Here is a 24,124-nt window from a genome sequence, read left to right as displayed (position 1 = left end):
TGGGGCTGGCATCTGCTTCCGGTAAGGGCCTCAGGAAGCTTCCAATCATGGTGGAAGGCGAAGGGGGAGCAGGCGTGTCACATGGTGAGAGCGGAAGTGAGAGAGTGGGAGAGGTGGGGGAGGGAGGTGCCACACTCTTTTAAACAACCAGATCTTGAGTGAGCTCAGAGAGAACTCACTCATCACCTCCGGGAGGTCACCAAGTCATTCCTGAGGCAACTTCTCTCATCACCCAATCACCTCCCAGCAGGCCCCACCTCCAACGCTGGGGATCACATTTCAACATGAGATTTGGAGGAGACAAACATCCAAACCATATCACAGCTTACACAGAATTTTATTGTAATTTATACTAAAAACCAATCTCCCAACAGCTCCTCAGGGGACAGCTTGCCAGTTTTCTCCTTTACTCCATCCTGGGACTCAGACAAGTGGGGCACAAGGTCTCTTTCTGCTGATACAGGTGGGTCCCAAGTCTGCATTTCCTGTCTGGACTCAGCATCACCAAGGGTTACATGATGGTTTCGAAGGAATGTTGCTCAGAGTTTCAGGTGACTGGTCTGGAGGAGAGAAGGGGGCAAGTGCTCACCTTGAATCCGTGCAGGTGGACAGATGTGTGGTGGAGGGATTCGAGGGTTACCTCAGACCACGCACTGGCCCACACAGGGCCAAAGTCACGCATCGTGTGGAGGCATTTTGTGGTGGAAACACACCTGGATGCAGGGAGAAGGGCTGGGGCCTGGCTCGTGCATCAGAGGGTCTCTCTGGTAAGCCTTCTTCCTCCATGGGACTCTGGAGGATCTGGAGGCTGTGGCCTCTCTCCTGGTCTCTGGTCAGGTGGCCAGCTGGGAGGACAGCTGCAGTCAGGCCAGCAGGAGAGGGACTGCGGCTGTGCAAGTGAGAAGGGTGTTCATCCTCCAGACCAAGCCAGAAGGCAGCCATTTCAAAGCGTCTCAGGCAGCCTAAGCTTGCTGGCCAGTCCACAAGCTTGGCCAGTCATCTTCACTGTCATGGTTGCCCTGGGGCAGTGCCTGTAGCAGTCAAGAGACAAACCCAAAAGGGAACCAGGTACTCCACAAAATAAGGCTTTTCTGGAGTCCATTTTTGAATGGGAGTGAAGGGACCAGAATTGGGTAGCACAGGTGAAAGTTGGAGGCGGAAGGGGAGGGCAACAGGAGCCTCCTAATAGCAACAGGGCTCCTCTGATGGCTGCCTTTGCCTTGAGGACACCCTGACAGCCTTGCTGAACCTTTCTTCGATTTTGAGCTTAGCAAGCTCCTGCCGGACCTTCTCTCCTTCACTGGGGCTCAGCTTGCAGGGGTTCTGGAAATATCTCTGCAGATCACTCTTCCTCCCTGGGCCTCAGTTTCCTTATCTGCACAGTGAGGTCTGTTAAGCCAGGTCTTCTGACTTTATTTTTGTTTATTTATTTTGAGACGGAGTCTCGCTCTGTCATCCAGGCTGGAGTGCAGTGGTGTGATCTTGGCTGACAGCAACCTCTGCCTCCTGGGTTCAAGCGATTCTCCTGCCTCAGCCTCCCGAGTAGGTGGGATTACAGGCACACACCACCACACCTGGCTAATTTTTGTATTTTTTAGTAGAGATGGGGTTTCACCATGTTGGCCAGGCTGGTCTTGAACTCCTGACCTCAAGTAATCCACCTGCGTCAGCCTCCCAAAGTGCTGGGATTACAGGTGTGAGCCACCATGCCCAGCCTGTTTTGACTTGAAAGGAGGGGATTCAGATACCTGAATCTGAGGTAAAAGAGGAGGTAGACTGGGAGGTTCCTGGGGTTAAAGGCTGGCAGGGAGGCTGGGCAAAGGTAGAGAAGAGCCCCCTGCTTATGTTTCAGGGGCCAGGGCAAGAGAGTACATGGAAGCCTACATATCATGTGGCTAAATATTTCAAAAGCAAACAAACAAACTGTTGAATCAAGTATGTTCTATTGATTGACCTTGAAAAAAATATTTTTCTGATGAGTGACCTGTAAGGCCAAGTTTGAAGGAAAATTCCTAGACTCCTTAGAGTCCCAACTTGGAGCATGTGGTGTGGAGAGAGCTGGTCCAGGGCCTCAGCTGTGGCTACAAAAAGAATGTTCTCCCACTCCAGATCTCCTGCTCTAGGGAGCGGGGCTGACCAGGGGCCCCTGCTGCTGTGCTCTGAAATCTATCTTTGCTGTTTCCGCCAACCACTGAGTGCAGCAGGGATGCTAACGGGGTCTATTTGTGGGAGACACAGGGCTCCTCTGATGGTTGCCTTTGCCTTGAGGACACCCCGACAGTCTTACTGAACCTTTCTTCGATTTTGAGCTTAGCAAACTCCTGCCAGGCCCTCCTTCACTGGAGCTCAACTTAATGGTCCTCCCAGTCTTCTCCGGCTCCCTCCTCCTTTCCTTTCACACAAGCACTGCCCCTAACAAATCTTTGTCCCGTTCACTCTATCTTGACACCTATTCTTGGAGGACTTGGGCTAACACATTGGTCCCCCACTGGCCCCCCCTTATCTTCTTACCCCTGGCTTCTTCCCACACCATGAGAAGCTCCATGCACAGGTGTATGGAGCCTCAGGTACCAGGCTGTAGGCGGTGGCAGGCATGTCCCCTTGGCCTGCAGTCTCCTCATCCTGTGATGGTGTGGGGAGTGAGGCAGGGCCATAGGGAGCAGGAAGGGGACCCCTCTTGTCTGAGTCTAAAGTGGTAGGGGCAGGGAGCCTGTCTTTCCCCTGCCTTCCCTCCACTCCAGCCTCCTGACCTGCACGGCTCTTTCTCATGCTCCCCGCCTCTGTGCTTTTCCAGAACACACTTTGTAACCACCTGGGATGGAGGTGGTGAGCATGTGTCCCAAGACCCATGCTTGGGATATACGCTCAATGGTGGTTCCATCTCTGTCTTCTTTCACACTCAGGAGAGTCTGGTGGAGAATAGAGGAAACTGAGGCTCAAAGACATTGAGTGAGCATCCATCCCCAGTTCTTCTGATGCCCACCCCGGGCTTTGCCAGGATGTCCCAGCCAGCAGAGACAGCCACATGGTATCGCACAACTCCCCTCTCAGTCCCTGAGAAACGAATGTGCCTTTCTTCTCGTCTTTAAAAAAGTGCTGCTTCTTTCAACCTTGCAGCAACCCGACAGGGGGAATGGAGAGCCAAGCGTGTTGTCCCCAAGGCCAGCTAGACACCAGCCCTTCAGAATTTGTCGTTATATTTGCAATCTGGGTAACGATAGGCAAATCTAGAGTCACAGGTTCTCAGGGGCCTCAAGATGTCTTTCAGCCAGCTGGCGGCTCCAAGGACTTCTGGGTCTGGGCGGGTGCTGTCCCCACACTGAGCAAGAGCGGAGTCTATGTCGTCTTGCACTGGAGAGGGGAACCTCCCCTGGAGAAGTCGAGGCAGCAACTTCTGACACACCAGCACCAGGCTCTGCTTCTCAGAGACACTGTCGCAGGAGGGCAGCTGGGCCTGGCAGCCGGAAACCAAGCAGCTAAAAATGTCTTTATTCTCTCCTGCTCTGGTGGCTTCTTGGCCGCCTAGAAAAGAAATGGGAAATATTATACACCCTGCCACCTGGGCTCCTTGAGGGAGGGCACCACTAATTAGAATTGCTGGGTGACGCTGAGCACGGTGGCTCACGCCTGTAATCCCAGCACTTTGGGAGGCCGAGGTGGGTGGATCACTTGAGGTCAGGAGTTCGAAACTAGCCTGGCCAATATGGTGAAACCTTGTCTCTACTAAAAATACAAAAATTAGTAGGATGTGGTGGCGCACATCTGTAATCCCAGCTACTCAGGAGGCTGAGGCTGGAGAAACATTGAACCCGGCAGGCGGAGGTCACAGGGAGCCGAGATTGCACCACTGCACTCCAGCCTGGGCAACAGAGCGAGATGCCATCTAAAAATAAATAAATAAATAAAAATTACTGGGTGAACTAGTACAGTCTCCTGGCATTCCCCTGTCACCAGGAGATTTAGGACTCAGGGACACAGAGGCTCCTTTTGAGAAGCACGTGGAAGGAATCCACTCTGCTACAATAGAGTGAGGCCTGGGCATGGAAAACTCACTTACCCCTACCAGAAGTTAGACTGGTAATTGTAGGGATCACATCCATATTGCTCGACTCTCATTATTACAAATTAGGGAACTCAGGAAATTATTTGGACTGGTTTCATTTGAGCCTTTAAAATGCAAAGTGAGGGCCAAACGCGGTGGCTCACACCTGTAATCCCAGAACTTTGGGAGGCTGAGATGGGCAGATCACCTGAGGTCAGGAGTTCGAGAACAGCCTGGCCAACATGGTGAAACCCTGTCTCTGCTAAAAATACAAAAATTAACCGGGTGTGGTGACAGGCGCCTGTAATTCCAGCTACTCAGGAGGCTGAGGCAGGAGAATCGCTTGAACCCAGGAAGCGGAGGTTGCAGGGAGCCAAGATTGCACAACTGCACTCCAGCCTGGGCAACAAAGTGAGACTCTGTCTCAAAAACAAAAACAAAAACGAAAAACAAAATTAAATGCGAAGTTAGGAGAAAAAACAAGTAATCCCAAATATGTATTCAATGAGTTGTAGTGTGAATGACGTTTCATGATTTACATATCTGGAATATTCTGGAATCAGCCTCATTTCTTCTAATTTGATTCTTCTTAACAAAGGCAAATCAGGAAATTAAGTGTGGTTTAATTTGTCTATTTTTGGAAGCTTTTGCATACAAAGAAAATCAGAAATTAGAAAAAAAATCCTTTGTCCTCTTATTGGGCTCAGAAAATTTGGTCAGCATTAGAGATTAGGGTGTTAGAAGGGTTCTAGAACCCTGAATGAAACTTTACACATAGTGAGAAACACAATTCAGTCATCTGCCTCATTCGGTTCCATGCTTTTTTGCTTTGAAAACTTTATACACAGCAATTATGCCAAAATGGATTGCAAAATATACCAGTAAATCAACCTGATAATTTAAGTTTTAGATAAAGGGTAAAAGCATCTGATGAGAAGGACTCTGAGAGGGAGATGGACCCAAAAGGTGTGTGTTTGTGTGTGTGTGTGTGTGTGTGTGTGTGTGAGAGAGAGAGAGAGAGAGAGAGAGAGAGAGAGAGAGGAGAGAGAGAGTGAGAGAGTGAAAGAGAGAGTGAAAGAGAGAAAGAGAAAGAGAGAGAGAGAGAGAGAAAGGAGGGTCAAGGCAGGTCCCTGGGCCACATAGACCCAACTGCACAACAGCACTGCCCTGGGAGGGTGCAGCTGGGGGCTGTGCCACTCTGCACAATGCTTGTCATGGACAAGGTCAAATCCACTTCCCCTTTGGAGATGGAGTTAGAGTAGAAATTCAGATAGGAGTGAGGGACATTTTACATGAAATCCAACATTCTCTGAACTTGAGTGGCTCTCACTGTGACACGCGGAGATGGGAAAGGCCCAATAGTGTGACCCCTGACCCACCCTTCCCTAGCTCCTGTCACCCTGACTTCCCCTCTGACAGCTGTTCAGCCAGGCCCATGCTGAGTACCTTCCTGCTTGTCGATGACACCCACTGCACTGGCATCCCGGATGAACAGATGCCCGTTGTTAAAGACGCCGAACATGCCTGCATCAATATGGGTGAAGTAGAAGAAATAGTTCAAATCGTTGCTCCTCAGAGACTCCAGGACACCCAGGAGCTGGTAGGCAAGGTCGGCTGCCTGATCTGGGGGTGCACCATAGAATTCCTGCAGCGGTCTGGTGCTGGTGCTGACGAGGAATCTGCCACAGGAGCCCAGGTACTGGGGCAGTGGCCATCCCTCAGCCCCAGGGAAGATCTGCCAAGCCAGAAGGAGGAGGATTAGAGAGAAAAATCTGGTGACAGCTCTCTATCTATTTATTATCTATCCATCTATCTATCTATCTATCTATCTATCTATCTATCTATCTATCATCTATCTGTCTATCATCTATCATACCTCTAACTCTATCTACCTATCTCTATTTATCATCTATCTATCATCTATCTATCTATCTATCTATCTATCTATCTATCTATCTATCTATCTATCATCTATCATCTATCTATCTATCTATCTATCTATCTATCTATCTATCTATCATCTCTCTATCTCTGTCCCTCACTGCAAGTACAGAAAGATCAGCATCTCAAAACACGTCAGCGAAGAGTCTCTCAACCTTTTTTATACCTCTGGGAACATGGCAATGCCCCGTCCCTCCTCTTCCCCATGTTTTAATTCTGTTACAGATGGGAAGATTCAGAAAAGGAGGCTGCTGTCATTTCTTTGTAGCAGACTGCATTTCTTTTCTTTTCTTTTTTTTTTTTTTTTTTTGAGACAGAGTCTCACTCTGTCGCCCGCGCTGGAGTGCAGTGGCCGGATCTCAGCTCACTGCAAGCTCCGCCTCCCGGGTTTACGCCATTCTCCTGCCTCAGCCTCCCGAGTAGCTGGGACTACAGGCGCCCACCACCTCGCCTGGCTAGTTTTTTGTATTTTTTAGTAGAGATGGGGTTTCACCGTGTTAGCCAGGATGGTCTTGATCTCCTGACCTCGTGATCTGCCCGCCTCGGCCGCCCAAAGTGCTGGGATTACAGGCTTGAACCACCGCGCCCGGCCGTAGACTGCATTTCAACAGAGTTCCTCCAAGCAGGGTATGAGAATGTTAATGGATTTGCCACAATTTTAGATAGTATCAGGGATTCAGGGAAATACGTTTAAGAGTTGTATAGTTGAAAAAAATAGGATTATTTGAGATTTCACAGATATCACTGCTTAGGAAGAGGCTACGGGAAAAATAATAGAGGATCAACTTAAGTCTGATTTAAAGCAAAACTTTTTTTTTTTAAAGCGACAAGGTTTTGCTCTACTGCCCAAGCTGGAGTGCAGTGGCACGATCATAGTTCACTGCAGCCTCAAACTCCTGGGCTCAAGCAATTCTCTCACCTCAGTCTCCTGAGTAGCTAGGACTTCAGGCACGTGCCTCCGTGCCTGGCTACTAAAGAAAAATATTTTTAAAAATAACAGCGACTGGGTACAGTGGCTCACGCCTATAATCTCAGCACTTTGGGAGGCCGACGTGGGTGGATCACTTGAGGACAGGAGTTTGAAGCCAGCTTGGCCAACATGGCGTAACCTTGTCTCTACTAAAAATACAAAAATCAGCCAGGAGTGGTGGCGCATGCCTGTAATCCCAGCTACTCTGGAGGTTGAGGCAGGAAAATCACTTGAACCCAGGAGGCAGAGGCTGCAGTGAGCTGAGATCATGCCACTGCATTCCAGCCTGGGTGACAGAGTGAGACTATGTCTCCAAAATAAATAAATAAATAAATAAATAAATAAATAAAAATAAACAGTACAGGTACCTTGTTCTGGGACAGGGCAAAAATCATAAGGGTGGTCTGTGGGTGACTGAAGTTTTGGGAACTACTATACTGGCCTTAAGCCTCTCTCCTGCCAGCCATGCATGAATCTGTCTGGCTGGGGTAGCTACATTCATCGTACAGATGTTCCCCAACTAACTGGAACCTTTCAGACAGCCTAAAACTGGCCTAGGGAAGCATGAAGCCCTGACCTGTCTCCTCTGCCTCCTTGAAAGAGGTCCAAACCTGTGAATTTGTGAGATGAAAAGTGGGGAGGAATCCTGGCTAACCTTTTCTTGACTATTTATTGAAGCAGCTATATCTAGAATGGCTACATCAGCACTTTATTCCTTGTTTTCCTTCTTTAAAAAATAAAGGCATCCCCTTTTCTGATGGTTTTCTGCAGTCCTCTGCCCATTTTAACCCACATAAATGCACTGTGAAGAACCCGTGCCCATTTGAGTTTCCCCTGCCTAGAGGGGACCTGTTTTGTTTTTTTTGTTTTTTTTTTTTGACAGAGTCTCTTGCCCAGGCTGGAGTGCAGTGGTGTGATCTTGGCTCACTGCAACCTCCACCTCCCGGGTTCAAGCGATTCTCCTGCCTCAGCCTCTTGAGCAGCTGGAATTACAGGCGCACCCCACTGTGCCTGGCTAATTTTTTTTTGTAATTTTTAGTAGAAACTGGGTTTCATCTTGTTGGCCAGGCTGCTCTCGAACTCCTGACCTCAGGTGACCCACCCGCCTTGGCCTCCCAAAGTGTTGGGATTACAGGTGTGAGCCTCAGCACCTGGCCCGGAGGGGACCTTTCTTACTATGTACCGCAGAGGGAAGTCCTGGGCCTACTGTTGTCTACAGGTGCGGCCACATAGCCATTCCTGGGTTCCATGCCTTGCCCTTCCTGGGCAGAGCCCAGGGCTGAGTCCCAGCCCCATGCTCTCATCCCACGCCTCTCAGGAGCCAGGCCTAGAAGTAGCCAAGGTCTGGGAGAAAAGATCTGTGAGAGTGCAGGACAACTGGCAATTCCTTTTCCTTCTCTAGTATTTCAAAGGCCAATGTCGCCAGGCAGGTTTTAGCGGGAAGAGTGTGGCCTCTGAGGGCCACACTCTGAGGGCAGATGGCTCTGCATTTGGGTTCTATTGCTGATGTTGGCTAAAAGTGACTTGGGCCAAGTCACTTCACATCTCAGGACTCCACTGAATCTCATCTGGAAAAGGAGACAATAATAATATTCTCAGGGGGTGGCTGTGAGCGCTAAATGAGATGATGTCAAACCTTCAGCACAATGCAGGTGACTGAGTAAATGAGAGCTGTTATTATGTGTTCAGTCATCATCCCTTTGGCCAGTGTTTATTAACTGTCTTTGCTGTGGCTTCTTCCTTCTCTACCTGCGCCTTCTCCCCCTCCTCTTCCTTCTCTTTCCTCCTTCCTTTCCCTCTCCTCCTCTCCCGCCTTCCTTCCTCTTCCTTTTCTTAGTCCTCTTCTTCCTCCTTCTCCCCCTCTCCTTCCTCTTCTTCTCTCTTTCTCTCTCTACTCCCCTTCCTTTTCCACCTCCTTTCCCCCACTTTCTAGTTCCCTTTGTGTCCATTATGTGACCCCTGTGTCCTAACCCTTGAGGTCCGGGGTCAGTCGGAGTGATTGGGCTCCACATATTTTATGGGTGTTTGTTTCCATATTAAGTGTCTGTCTCTACCACTGGACTGGAAGCTGCATGAAGGCAGGAGACACCATACTTGTCTGGTTGACCAGTGTATCTCCAGGCCCTTAATGCATCTTCATTTATTTGACCATTCCCCTGTGTATGGACATGTAGGAGTTACTTCCTTTTTTTCCCCCCCTCCTTTCCAAGCATAGCTGCAAGGTACATCTCTGGGTGGGTCATTCCTTGGCTATTTCTCCACTTCCTGAGCTTGATCCCATCTGATTGATCTTTGAGGCACAGGTCAAAGTTGGCCTCCTTCACAAAGCCCTTCATGGCTGCTCAGGCAGTGAAGGTGGCTACTGTTCCCTCCTATCCCCATCCCCCTCCCAGCTCTGGGCTCCCACACCTGTTTCCTCTACAGCAGCCACAGCACTTTCACACTGCAGAAGCCAACACATGCCAGAAAGGACCTAACACGGGCTAGTGGCCCCAAGACATGCAGTAAAAGGAGGGAGAGAGCTCAATCCAGGGCGGTTTCTGCAAGTCCAAGATTGACCCCCAACCTAGAGGGCTTGCCAAGTCCTTGCGTACCTGTAGGAGGATGGGGTGTGAGTTGACAGCCAGCGTGTAGAGCAGGCGCAGCTTGTCGCGGTCGGTGAAATGGTCCATGAAGATGCTGCCAGCGTCGGCCACCTCTGCATAGCGCCTGACCACGCGATCCAGGAGTCGCTGCGAAGGGCAGCGCAGGAGCGGACTGGCCAGGCCCTACGTGCAAGTGGGAGAGAGGTGGGAGAAGACAGAGGGATGCTAAGCTCTTGTGGCGGATTAGCAGGAGGGGGAATGGGCAGACCCTGTGTTGGGGGTGAGGGAGACCTTGAGGTTGAGGGGCCAGGTGAGGCGTGGGGGAAAGACCTACAGGAGTAGGGGTTGCGGGGTGGGAGGTGTTCGGTAGCTCCGCCCAGGGGGAAGAGGGGGCAGATCCCTGTGACTGGCGAGAGGGGCCAGAGCACTTCTGCGGGGGCGGGATGGGAGGCCTCCTCCCCCACCACAGGCTACACTGGGGTGGGGCACAGAGACCCAGGGAACAGAGAAGGGAATGCGCTCTCTTGGGCAGCACGGCAGGAGGGCACTCGGCAGGCCGAGGACAGGGCGGGGGAGAGGAAGAATGGGAGAGCAGGTGGACCCCACCTTTCCCCAGCCCTCAGCTGGCCATCTGAGTTTTGCATTGCCTGTGTCTCTACCCACCATTGCACCCCCACCCTGCCCTTGGAAAGAAGGCTGATCCCAGGTTGAATTCATTCCCTGCCATGGACTCTTTCGATTCCTTCTGCCATTTGACTTCGATATCATAACTATGAGGCTGCACTTGAGCGTCTTTATATGCACCACTGTATTCTTGGGATAAGACTTGGAGATACGAACTTAGGCTTTTTTTTCATGAATGTTTCCAGTAGTTCTTTACAGACTAATACAGATGCCACTAACACCATGCAGGTGTGGTGGTTTGGATCTGTGTCCCTGCCCAAATCTCATGTGGAATTGTAATCCCCAGTGTTGGAGGAGGGGCCTGGTGGAAGGTGATTGGATCATGGGAGCAGATTTCCCCCTTATTGTTCTTATGATAAGGAGTGAGTTTTCATCCTTCCTCTTCGCCTTCTGCCATGATTGTAAGTTTCCTGAGGCCTCCCCAGCCATGCTTCCTGTACAGACTGAAGAACTGTGAGCCAATTAAACCTCTTTTCTTTATAAATTACCCAGTCTCAGGTAGTTCTTTTTGTTCTTTTTTTTTTTTTTTGAGACAAAGTTTCACTCTTGTCACCCAGGCTGGAGTGTAATGGTGCAATCTCAGCTCACTGCAACCTCCAGCTCCCAGGTTCAAGCCATTCTCTTGCCTCAGCCTCCCAAGTAGCTGGGATTACAGGCATGCACCACCACACCTGGCTAATTTTTTTGTATTTGTAGTAGAGATTGGGTTTCACCATGTTGGCCAGGCTGGTTTCAAACTCCTGATCTCAGGTGAACCACCCACCTCGGCCTCCCAAAGTACTGGGACTACAGGCATGAGCCATGGTGCCTGGCCTCAGGTAGTTCTTTACAGCAGTGTGAGAATAGACTAATACAGACGCTAGAAGATTTCTTGAAAGAGAGTGAGTTTAAGCTGAAGCCTGAACCTGAGGGTGGAAGAGTATTTCATGCAGAGGGAACAGTATATGCAAAAATGTTGAGAGGAGAGAGAATGTGCTAGAAGCTACAGGTGGTTAGGGCTTTTTGAAGCTAGAGTATCACTAGTGAGAGTGAACAGAGAGGAATCCCAAAATGGAAGACAGATGAAGTCATTTTAAGGAATTTTGATTTTATCTAGAAGGGATAGGGGACCACTGAAGCCTTTAAGCAGATACACATTTTATGCTCAGCTATACATTTTAGGAAAGCGATTCTGGGTTGTTATGCGGACAATAGATTCAGAGGAGTGTGGCCAATACTGCTAGTTATTGGCCCCTGCATTTTAGCTAGGCATATGGCCACCCCAAATAAAGATTTCATTCCCAGCTTCCTTTGCAGCTAGGTGTGATAATGTGACTAGGTACCAGTCAATGAGATATAAGTAAAAATTTCTGAGAAGAGTCCTTAAAGGGAGAGGATGTAGCTTTCTTCACTCTTTTCTTCCTGGCTGGAATGTGGAAGTGATGGGTGGTGCTCAGGCAGCCATCTTGGATCAGGGCACACTAAGGGCTGTGAAGCAGCAGAATAAAAGTAGCCTGGATCCCTGACAATCATGGAGCCACTATATTGGCCTTGGACAGCTATGTATCAGTTTCTTTTATGTTTTTTAAAAAGTGTATTTTGGCCAGGCATGGTTGCTCATGCCTGTAATCCCAGCACTTTAGGAGGTCGAGGTAGGCAGGTCCCTTGACTCCAGGCATTTGAGACCAGCCTGGGTGACATGGTGAAAGCCTGCCTCTACAAAAAAATACAAAAACTAGCCAGATGTGATGGTGCATGCCTGTAGACCCAGCTACTTAGGAGGCTGAGGTAGGAGGATCACTTGAGAACAGAAGGTAGAGGTTGCAGTGAGCCATGATTGTGCCACTGCACAGCCTGGGCAACAGAGTGAGACCCTGTTGCAATGAATAAAAGTGTATTTTGATCTTGTTTAAGCCACTGTTACTTGGATTTGTTGTTACATGCAACTGAACTTAATCCTAAATATCACAGGAGGAAATAATGGAGGCAGGAAGGTCAGTTAGGAAGATGCAATGATTGAGGTGTGAGATGAGAGAACGCAAAGACTCGAAGATATTTGTTGGTAGCAGAATATACTAGTCTTAGTGATAAGCAGAATGGTTGGGGGCTGTTGGTGAGAAGAAAGGAGGTGTCAGAGATAGTACTCAATGTGAGGGTGGATAACAAGAATATTGTTTGCTGAGGTGATTTTAAAACATGTTTGCAAACTCTTTGTCACTTCTCCCATCAAGGGATAGAGTCTCATTTCCCTCCCCTGGAATATGGACTGCCTTTGGTGACTCACTTTTGGTGGATAGCACGGTGCAAGAGTGAAGATACAAAACACTGAGCCTAGGTCTTAAAAGGTGATACAGCTTCTACTTGGTTCTCTCTTTGGATGCTTGCTTTTGTACCTAGCCACCATGCTGTAAGGAAGCCCAGGTCACATGGAGAGCCATACGTGGAGAGAAAAACCAAGGTCTCCCACTCACTGCAGCAGGGCTGCTAACTGCCAGCCAGCCCCAACTTGCCAGCCATGTGATTGAGCCATCTTGGAAGTGGAACCTCTATGCCCTATAGAACCACCCCAGCTGATGCCACGTGGAGCTTGGTGAGCCTTTCCCACCAAGCCCTGCTCAAGTTGCATATTCATGAGCAAAATAAATGATTGCTGTTTTAAGCCACTATGTATTGAAATGGTTTAATACACAACAATAGATAACTGATATATTTGCTGAGAAGGTTCTGAACCACCTCTTTAACTACAGCAGGAACAGGCTTAAGAGACCATTTGTACTACCCCTTCCCTTTATGATGCAGGCAGCTCCTCCCCAAGGTCCCACTTACAGAGTGAGACCTTTGTCTACTTCTGTTTGGCATGTGCTGGCCATGTGCAAACCCACAATTATATTGGCCAATGGCAAGCAGAATTGGGAAACCAGCCATTTCCGATAAAATAAGGTTTCATTTCAAACCAGATACACCCATTTTGGGGATTACCAATTGCTTTGGAGTTTCTAAATCACTTCTCGCATCTGCATACATGGGCAACAGGGCTAACTTACCACCTCCCAGTGAAAAATAAAAAGATAACCAAACCTTGGACCTCTGTTACCCCTCTCCCTCCCGTGCCTGGTTTCCTCATCCTTGCATTTCCTGTCTGGTGCTGTCCCTTGGGGAGCCAGCTGACCAGTCAATGTCTCCATCGACTGGAATTTTGCTTGGCTATGTTGTTACTTGATAGGGGCCTTTGGTTCAGGGTGATACTGAGAGTGGCTATCACAGTTTTCTACCACAATCCTTAACAGTCTGTAAGACGGTCGATAAAATTTAGCAGACATGTTGTTGTGATGGTTAATTTTGTGTCAGCTTGGCTAGGCTGTTTTCCCCAGTTATTCAATCGAATGCTAGTCTAGGTGTTGCTGTGAAGGCATTTCATAGATGTGATTAACACCTACAATCAGTTTACTTTAAGTAAAAGAGATTATCTAGATAATCTGGGCGGGCCTGATCCAATCATTCAAAGCCCTTAAGAGCAAAACGGATTTTTTTAAGGAACAAGGAATTCCATCTGCAAACTACAGCATCAGCTTCTGCCCAAAGGTTTACAGATTGCTAGTATACCATATGGATTTTGGACTTGCCAGTCCCTACAATCATGTAAATCAATTCTTTGAAATAAATCTGGACATGTATATGTATCTCCTACTGGTTCTGTTTCTCTGGTAGGACCCTGCCTGATAACACTAGCTAAAGGAAAAACACTTGTTCATTACAAAAACGGACAGCAACTAAGACTGAAATCTAAGTTTGCTTTCATCTTGGAAGCTTTTAGTGAAATCTGAATAGAGGAGAAGTAACTTCCCTAAGGAGTCATTTGACCTGCGATTGGCTTTCATCCATACCTCGGAGTGTTTGCTCAAAACACATCACCAGCAATCAGCAGTGTCCTCATTTAAAGGGTTCTTACCAGAATGGAAACGTAAAAGATAAATAGTCTTGACAGATGATTTCATGACTCTGATGGAGGTACTTAAAAAGTAAAAGAGATATGCTTTTGTTTCCTTCTAGAAGCTAGAGATAAGACAGTTCATCCATCACTAGCGCAAGAACAGGTTTTCCTTCAGAGCAGACCGAAATTTAGAAGTTATGTGGACCTTCGGTAATGTTGTCAGAATTGCCCTAGCTCCTTATCAGGTTCTGTCTCATGGGAAGACCTGTCCAGACTGAGAATCTCGCCAGAAATAGATGACAGTGGGATCACATCTGGATTGGGGTGTGCTGAGCAATGGCCCCATCTAGGGGACCACAGTGTAGTGGAAAGAGCTGGGGCTCTGGAGTAGCCATCAGAGAATATTGTGCAAAGGTAGCCTGTTGCTGGTGGGCCTGTGTGTAGGTGAATTCTGGAGGGTGGCATGGGAGCTGCATGTGAAGGCTTGATGCAGAAGCCTCTTTAGTGACTACTATTTGAAAATGTGGTTGGTATAACACAGTTGGGAGAAGGCTAACACTTTCTGTAAGTTCTAAGTGCTGGGCCCTATGCCAGGCTTTTTCACTGGTGTTATCTCAGCACACACAGGAACTTTAGTTCTCTCTGGCCCTGGTGACAGTCCTGAAAATTTAAAATGATTGATTAAAAAAAGGCTTCAAAAGATTTGTGGAAAACGTGACATTAATTTTCGCAGCCCTGGCAGGTAAATGCAAATGGTAGACAGCGTTATCCAGTGATCTAGTAAAATACTCCCATGTTCCAGACGGCAATAAGGACCGGGAAGGAAGTGGCTTGTTAAAGATCATGCTCCTGGCTGGGTGTGGTGGCTCACGTGGATGCAGCTGGGAACCATCATTCTCAGCAAACTAACACAAGAACAGAAAACCAAACACCACATGTTCTCACTCATAAGTGGGAGTTGAACAATGAGAACACATGGACACAGAGAGGGGAACATCATACATAGGGGCCTGTCAGGGGTTGGGGGGCTAGGGGAGGGATAATGTTAGGAGAAATACCGAATGCAGGTGACGGGTTGATAGGTGCAGCAAACCAACATGGCACATGTATATCTATGTAACAAACCTGCATGTTCTGCACATGTATCCCAGAACTTAAAGTATAATAATAATAGAAAAAAATTAAAAGTTAGCTGGGTGTAGTCCCAGCTACTCGGGAGACTGGGGCAAGAGGGTCACTGGAGCCCAGGAGTTCAAGACTGCAGTGAGCCATGGTCGCTCCAATGCTCCTTATTGGTGTCCAAGTTTGCTTTCATACCCAGATTCCAATAGGGTATTACATGGATTTAATGGGGAGAAAGATGGGGGAAAAAAAGCCAGTGATTTCAGAATAGGGCAGTGTGTCCCAAACTTGGCTGACAATCCCAGCCTTCAGAATGCTATAAACCTACAGATTCCTAGGTCCCCACCTAGAAATTCTGGAAAGGTAGGTCTGTTGGAGGCTTAGAACTCTGGATTTAGACAGATATCATGAGCTGTTCTTGTTACCAGCCAAGCCTAGGGAACAGAAGGGGAGCAAGGGAGATAAGAGACTGAGATGCAATTCAGCATTTCCATCTCAGGAGCTTTGGAAGAAGTCCCTGGGCAGACTTCTTTCTTTAGCTTAGACACAAATAAAAATGACTGTGCATTCTTGATGGTAAAGACAGCTGGTAATGGCTTCCCCATCACTCCTCAGATGGCTATCATCTGTCCCCAGAAAGGTCTGGCTGGTAAAAGCCCAAAGTTACCTTTTAAAAAGGGATGTGCGCACTGTAATAGGGATGCTCCAGAAAACCACACAATCTTCAAAACCACCCGAATGAATCTCTCGGGAGGAAATCATAGCTGCTTGAAGGAGAGATGGGGTTGCCGACCCCTCACATCACACTGCAGAGCCTACTCCAAGGAAGGATTGAGTGGAAAGAAGAATCAGGAGTGCCAGGTGGCGGCTGGAAAGGCATTGACTGTCTAAGGGCCGTGTACTGACTCCAACTGGCCACTAGCCCCATGCTGCAACTTGGGGTGACAAGAACCAAAGGAGAGCTGGCATCCTAGACACCTCCATTTTTAGACGTCCTATATCGGGTCAGTGAAGATACTGTCACACTACCCATTGTGTGACAATACATAGCTATTTACCATGCTAAAATAGTCCATTTTAGCATGGTAAAAAGAACCAGAGACACTGTTGGAATTCTCTGCTGCTGCTTGTCCAGCTCTCTCTTTGGAATTTCAGCACAAACTTGGTTTACAAACCTCACAGAACATGCATGCAAAAGGCTTGGCCTGGTGAGAGGCACATCCTCTGCATTCAGTACATTAGTACCTATCATTGTCACCATCATGGTCATCAGCATCGACATTGTCACTGCCACGTGCTAGATGTGCCTTCCATACAGAGCCATGGTACTCTCCATGCCCTACGTACCCTTATAGCTGAAGCTTCCCCTTCTATGGCCACTGCTCAGGGCAGCAGGGCAAGGCCATCTTTGATGGATAAGGGGTACCCGGTGTGAAAGGCTCTGCTTAATGAGCTGTTGGTAAAGAGTTAAGCCAATTATTCTGATTCCCTTTTGAGATTTTGATTTGGGATCTATCTGAGAAAGAGAGGATGGGGCAGTGCTATGGAAAGAAGCAGAGATGCCATGAGTGAGGGTGATTGGGGGCCCCCATGAAACAGTGACCGAAGCACCAGATGCATGGTCGCTGGATGCCAGGGCTGCCTCGGGTCTTAAAAGCTTCTGTGGGCTCGTGGAGTCTTTTTGTCTTCAGGAGAGCCAGGCAGGCCGCCAACCCAGAGAAATGGGCTTTTATTGAGGCATGAGGGAAGGGCAGCGGGTTAGGATTGGAAGTCCTGGGCCTACTGAGACTCAATTCTTGCCTCTGTAAGAGGAGGGATGACACTGTCTTTTCTCAAACCTCATGGGAATGGCATGGAAGATAATGTGCGTGAACCTCGTTAAAGCATTCACCATCCTGTGCCCCTGTATAGCCGTATTATCCTGAAGCCCATCTTCCATCCTAATTGTGCAACTTGCTTCTGCCTGATTTTTGGCAGTTTCCAAAAGCAAATGTTTCTCAAAAGACAAAGATTCACCACTACTGAACATATTTGAATATTTGCTCAGATAGAAATAAGTGTGTGAAAAAAAGAACATGAACTCCTCTTAGAAAGAAAATCTAAGACCAGAAATGTGGCTTTTCCCAGATTAAAAGTCAGCTTGTCTCAGTAAGAAGGTTTTCCTTGCCAGCTAGATTTGGAAGGCTGAGGGAAATCTTGAACAAATGAATTTTTACTTTGAGTGGACTTACTGTTCTCAAGCTCACCCAGGGAGAAGAAGAGAACGTGCTAACGCTAATAAACCTATGAGTTTCCTTTCTGGTTACACACCCGAACACCATTCACATGATTTAGTTGTTAAATATGCATGTGAAATGGGACTTAGGTTAATCATGCATCATAAGTTAATCAATGCTCTATAATTAAAACAATGTTGATTCAATAACTGTCTCAGCTGTGGATAATTAAACCAAAAGTTACTGAACATTTCTCCAAGCTGTATTGTATTCAACATAATGAAAACTCTTTTTTGGTTTGTGTCATTAAGAGAAGCATCTTGGCTGGGTGCAGTGGCTCATGCCTATATTCCCAGCACTTTGGGAGGCTGAGGTGGGAGGATTGCCTGAGCCCGAGAGTTCCAAACCAGTCTGGGCAACATAGGGAGACCCTGTCTCCACAAAAAAATGAAAAATTAGCTGGGCGTGGTGGTGCCACACCTGTAGTCTCAGCTACTTGGGAGGCTGAGGTGAGAGGATCGCTTGAGCCTGGGAGGTTGAGGCTGCACTGAGCTGTGATTATACCATGCATGGCACTCCAGCCTGGGCAACAAAACAAGACTGTCTCAAAAAAAAAAAAAAAAAAAAAAAAAAAAGAAGGCAAACATTTCACGATTCTTTTCCTACTACAGTAGATGAATTTTTTTTTTTCTTTTATTAAAGGTCTTTCTGATTATTTTCCACTGAAACCCGGACATAGCACAAAGCTTTTTGGTGTGTTAACTTTGGATTCTATAAGTGTCTGGCCACCAGAGTGATTCTTTTTTTTTCTTTTTTTTTTAGATGGAGTCTTTTTGTTTTACCCCCAGGCTGGAGTGCAGTGGCGTGATCTTGGTTCACTGCAACCGCAACCTCTGCCTCCCGGGTTCAAGCGATTTTCCCGCCTCAGTCGCCCGACTAGCTAGGATTACAGGCGTGCGCCACCACGCCTGGCTAATTTTTGTGTTTTTAGTAGAGTCAGGGTTTTGCCACTTTGGCCAGGCTGGTCTTGAACTCCTGACCTCAGGTGATCCACCTGCCTTGACCTCCCAAACTGCTGGGATTACAGGCGTGAGCCACTGCGCCCGTCCCAGAGTGATTATTTTTGAGAAACCACTTGGGTGATTTAAAAAGTAGACACCTCATAACTCTCAGTCATGTTTATTGGCAAAGCTTACCCTCTTAGCTCACTGTCCCAGGTACTGAAGAAGGGAGGAAAATCTGTTAAGTAGATAGCTCCCAAATCGTTTCAATTTTGCTTTGAAATCCCTAAGATATGGCAGGTTTACGATAGGTCCCTTTCTCCTTTTAGAAGTTTCTCTCTGTTACCGTTGGCCTAGGCTGATCAGTTCAGATTCCCTGACACTCAGTCACTAAAGGAAGAAAGTCAGATGCAAAGGGTAGAAGCAGAGACAGGAAGGAGCCAAGAGTGGGCATAGAATTTGGAGTTTTCTTTGGATCATCTCAGAATGAATAACATATCCAGGAGGGTTGAATAGATGTTAAAATCACATAAAACAGAGTTGGTGGGGCGGGGTCAGGGATATGAAATGTTTCCCTTGCAGCAGAAAGCCTGTCTTATAGGCCTACAGTTTCTATGGAAGACAGGGTCTCCTAACTCCGGGTGACATCCTTTCCTTGGGCAGAGCTTCTTTTTGTTTAGATTCTTGGTATTCTGCAGAGGTTCTGGGTTGAGCCCTGATGGAATGTTCTCCCAGGAGCAGAAGGCTTGAGAGAAGTTCTGTTTCATTCCCTGGGGAGAGTCTCCAGGAGAGGAGTCCCAAATGTGGCTTTATCCACTCTCCTGTCTCCCAGCGCCTCCTGGCATGTCTTCTCCCTGTCTCCCCTCTTCAGGCCAACAGTCTGCGTCCCTTCATTCCATCTTGTATTCCCATCGGCCTGTGGAGGGGTCTCTGCAGGATGGATGGACAGCCTTCACCCCAAACTTCAAAGGTGAAAAATTAGATTCAACATCCCCTTTGGGAGGCAGTACAATCAAGTAGTTACAACTATGTCATTGAAAGTCAAGCTGCCTGGGTTCAAATCCCAGCTCTGTCACTTAACAATTGCATGACCTGAGGCAGGTTCTTTAATTTAGCTATGCCTCAGTTTCCTCACCTATAACTGACAGATAATAAGTAAGGGACCCATAGGACTCATGTTCTGAGCCAGAATATTTTTGAGAGTGAATGGGGGTGGTTTTAAGAATTAAATCAGGACAGCAGGCATCCTGTGGGACTGTCTCAGGCAAACCTAAATTGATGGTTATCCTCATAATTACGGTACCCATCTCATGAGGGCGTTGAGAGGGTCAAGGTTGTGAGAACAGTGTCTGGTACATGGGAAGGGCTCTAGAAGCATTTTCTGTTATCATCTGTCCCAAACGCAACACCCTTTTCTAATTTTTCCATTTCTGTAAGTGACTCCACCATTCTCCCAATCTTCTGGGTCAGAATATCTGAAGCTATTTTTGACTTCCTTATCTTATTGGCTGATCTCTTGGATCTTTGGCTCCCCATATCAGTTTGCAGTGTCATCATTGTGACCTGTAACATATGCATTGTGTCATGTCCACTTGTGACCTTAGTCACCTCTCCTCTAGCTGGCCCAGGCTGGTTCCTTCCCTTCCTGAGCCCCTGTTCCCTCATCTCTCAGGTGGGGACGATGGTATTTGCCACCAAGGACACCCGCATTGCCAGGCTCTGGCATGGCCTCTGGACATCACAGACACTGTTACTTCCTTCTTGAATTCGCGATAAATATGTCACTGTGCTTTACAGACTGTGGAGTGCTTTGTAAACACAAAAGGTACTGTGGAGGGCCAAACAAACAACATCCACATTGTGACAATAACTGACACAGGACAGTCTTGAAATGTGGGGAAAATATTTGGGAAACACTAGTCAGGAAATCATTTCAGGCAGAAGGATTGGGGGGTGAGTGTTATCAACTTCTCAGCCATTTGAAGAGACCAAATGGACACAAAGCGTTAATCAGACTGGACATTAAGACAGGATAACCCAAGGGTCAGAAGTTGGCCTTGGGAGGCCGGGCGTGGTGGCTCACGTCTGTAATCCCAGCACTTTGGGAGGCTGAGGCGGGCAGATCACTTGAGGTCAGGAGTTTGAAACCAACCTGGCCAACATGGCGAAACCCTGTCTCTACTAAAAATGCAAAAATCAGCCGGGCATGGTGGTGAGCGCCTGTAATCCTAGCTACTCAGGAGGCTGAGGCAGGAGAATCACTTGAACCTGGAAGACAGAGGTCACAGTGAGCTAAGATTGCACCATTGCATTCCAGCCTGGGTGACAGAGCAAGACTTCGTCTCAAAAAAAAAAACAAAAAAAAAACAAAAAAAAAAAACAAAGTGTTGACCTTGGCATCCAGAAAGAGGATGCCTCAGTCCATGACCTCCAGCACTGTGGCCCAGGGACAGGTGGCCAGGCCGTCCCTGGCCGACTCCCGTCTTAGATCAGCACCCACCCACCAGCCTTCTGACTACTCGGAAGCTGGCCTTCGTGCAGAGAGAAGTGCATTCCACTGTATGGGAGAGTGACACTTTGTAAATACCATTTCAATTGCTGGTTCTGTGACTTGGCCAGTGTGAATTGGCTTCTTTTAGGGTGTGCTGGGAAGACCACCAAATGTGAGCTCTAAGAGAGCAGGGACTTTGTCTGTCTTGCTCACCTCTGTGTCCCTAGCACCTTGTACAAAGTTCATACTCAATACAGTGTTGTTAAATCAGAGGAGGAATGATTGAAACCCCAACTCTGGACTGTGGTGAATTTACCAGGGTAAATGCCAGCCTGAGACACCCTTTGGGAGCCAACAGAAAGGGTGGCTTTTCTGGAGACACACCCATGTGTTACTGCAGAGTACAGCCTTTGAAATGATGACAATGAAAACCAGTTGCTAACATTATTGCATGCTTGCCTGCTCTGTTTCAGGCCCGGTGCTCTGTGCCTTGCATGTGGTGCTTTGGTTAGTTCTCACACTTCCACGAGGGCAGGCACTGTGCTCGCCTGCAATGAGAATTCTGTGTGCCTGGAAGCTGAGCAACACATCCAGGGCTTTGCACATGGGGGTGGAGCCAGGATTTGAACCCACGTCTGCCTGAGTCCCAGCCCAGGTCATACTGTCTTCTGGGGCATTGAACCTGCAGGCTCCTTGTTGGGTCTTCTCTCTCTGGCACTGTCAGGTGGTCTGTGCCTCCAGCGCAGGCAGCGGATCTCATGTGCTCTCATCTTTCCAGGAACCCTGGGCATCATCCGGCCTATGGCAGGTGTCACGAGTCTTGGATGTGCCCTCCCTTTCCCTCTTTCTCCAGTAGCCTGTGTGAGCGTGGCCCTGCCGTACTTTTGCCATGAAGGTTCAGCACCATTTTCCTGACCCCGCTCTGAACCCTTGCCAGTCCCTGCGTACCATGTTTAGACCCATTTCTGAAAAGATCCACTGTCTTCAAGTCATTTTTCTTTAGAAATGGAAATTCTCAGACCCTGCCCCAGACCTGCTGAATTAGAATCTCTAGGGCGAGTGTGCCAACAACCCTTTCTGGGGACTCTGGTGCCTGCTCAAGTTTGAGAACCACTGTCCTATAGAATGAAGTTTAGCTCCCCACCCCCAGCCCTTGCCCGACCCACCGCTCTCTGACACTCTAATGGAGGGCCATGACACTTGCTCTTCCCACAGTCACGCCTTATTCTCACTTCCACGTCTTTGCCTGTGGAAGATCCGTCATGGACATTTTCCCTGTCCCATCCTTCTTCTCCCAGTTTAGGCCACACCTCCTCCAGGCAGATTTCCTGGCCCTTCCAGCTCTCATTTTCTTCCTTCTTTTGCATTCTGTGCTACACAGGCCTCGTGCTATGCACGTCGGGTCTCTCCTTAGCTGTTCAGTGCACAGGAACTTTGAATAATCATACCTTGGTAATCATACCTCTGCCTCAGCAAATAGTAGTGGGTGGGTACCTAAGAGGTCCTTAGTAAGCAAATCTTGTCCACACACTGATTGGTGCGCTGCAGTGCACTTACTCGGGGTGTGTGCCCCAACCCACAATTCCTGAGAGGCTGACTTAGGCAGCTGGTGGTTTGTCCAGGAACAGTACAAGAGGTAATGTTGGAGGAGCAGGGAGCATGACTAACAGAGAGATCCAGTCTGCTGAGAGATAATGGAGCAGACACCCAGAAGGCAGCAGAGATGAGAAGCAATGCAGGTCTGGAGCCAGATAGGAACTTACAATTTCTTTCTTACCAGGAGGGCTGGATGGATGTACTTCCGACAGAATAAACCCCTTTTTCACTTTAATTTCTGAGGAGGTTTCTGATCCTTGCAACTACTGATCCCTGATTAAGATACAAGCGAATGGTTGCTTTGAGGGACATGTGTTGTCTTGGTTAAGTAGGCGACCATCTTAGCTGAATACCACACAGTGTCATGCATGGTATCTATGTAGCAGTAGCCCTGGTCAAGGTTACTTCCCTTGCCCACCTGTGCCCCTTGCTGTCAAACCTTTGGCAGCCAGAGGCTCACTTAGTAGTGAGCGTGGCCTCCTCTTCCATTGGGTAGCCCACACCTTGGATGACTCCTCTGGTGGAGGTGGTAGCTAACTTTCCCTTCCTATTAAAGACTCTTTCTTTCCTCTCACCTCCCACTTTGTCCACCATCTTCTTCCATTCCAGGGCCTCTGGAAACTTGTCACTGAAGCATTTGTGGGTTGCTCAAAGATTTTCACTGTGGCAGATGAGATAATCATCCTGGCAGGCAATTGAGCTAATAGCCGGGGCGAGCAGGGCAGCTGAGGCAGAGTAAAACACATTATTTCATGGTCTGTCATTTCGATTCAGGTGTGCTAAAGCTCATCATAATTCTCCACTGGGCCATTTCTTTTTATACGGGCTGTTGGTTTTCTTTTCTCTTCTTCTTTCTTAAATCAAAATACAGGAAACTAAGTGCTTCTGACAACTCATTCGTGCATCCAAAGCTTGCAGAAATATCCATAGGAGCCCAGTGGCTTCTGCTGTGCAAAGGTCCTGTTGGCCCAGGAGGCTCATTCTGGGCCTGTTGGCCCAGGAGACAGAATTCTGATTGTCAGGAAAACCCTCACACTTGCCTGAGAGCAGGCGCTGCCAGGCTTCTAGTTCCCCCCAGCCCTTCTGTTGAGATTGCATCACCTGTATGAGTCAGGGTTCAGTCAGAGACAGGAGCACCAGGAGATTGTTTCAGTTTTATAGGGTTTTGACTTTATACAGTCATGGGAGCTGGCTAAGCAGTCTCTGTAGGGCTGCTGTCCTCCCATCTGATGTTGGAGCTTGAAGTCCACTGGGCAGACAGTTGGGAAGGGAAGATAGATGCAAAGTGGGGGAAGACCAAGGACAAGATTGAACCCATAGCGCAAACTGGAGCCCATGAGGACTGACTGAAACCGTGTCAGTTCTTGTTGCCTTGACCTTGGTGGTGTGGTGGCCTGCAGAGGCTGGAGTCCTGTAGTATGGAGCTAAACCTGGCTCAGGAGTCGTTGAGACTAAAGAAGTGGACGGGGAAAGGTAGAGCAGCTGCAGGCCTGACCATGCTTTACACCAGCAAGGTGAGCCAGCAGGTAAGTGGCAATGTGTGTGAGTTATCAAAGAACCCCTGTT

At 48.1% G+C, this 24,124-nt stretch overlaps 1 protein-coding gene across 2 annotated transcripts in view; it reads right to left on the bottom strand.

Moving 5' to 3' along the window:
• Positions 1-326: 326 nt before the first annotated feature.
• Positions 327-24,124, bottom strand: part of CXHXorf36 (chromosome X CXorf36 homolog) — a 53,307-nt gene continuing 29,509 nt past the window's right edge. Inside the window, exons 3-5 of one of the 2 annotated variants that reach the window (XM_025372424.1) lie at positions 9,548-9,721; positions 5,489-5,777; positions 327-3,522 (exon numbers count right to left, since the gene is read on the bottom strand). In XM_025372424.1, the coding sequence (XP_025228209.1) occupies positions 3,182-3,522; positions 5,489-5,777; positions 9,548-9,721 (804 nt within the window). In that variant the 3' untranslated portion in view covers positions 327-3,181. Of the gene's footprint in view, positions 3,523-5,488; positions 5,778-9,547; positions 9,722-12,854; positions 14,793-24,124 lie in introns of those variants that run through there. The other variant, XM_025372425.1, reaches the window with a different exon arrangement.

This window comes from Theropithecus gelada, chromosome X, assembly GCF_003255815.1.
Source record: "Theropithecus gelada isolate Dixy chromosome X, Tgel_1.0, whole genome shotgun sequence".
Taxonomy (NCBI): domain Eukaryota; kingdom Metazoa; phylum Chordata; class Mammalia; order Primates; family Cercopithecidae; genus Theropithecus; species Theropithecus gelada.
This window is presented reverse-complemented; position numbering and strand designations above follow the sequence as displayed.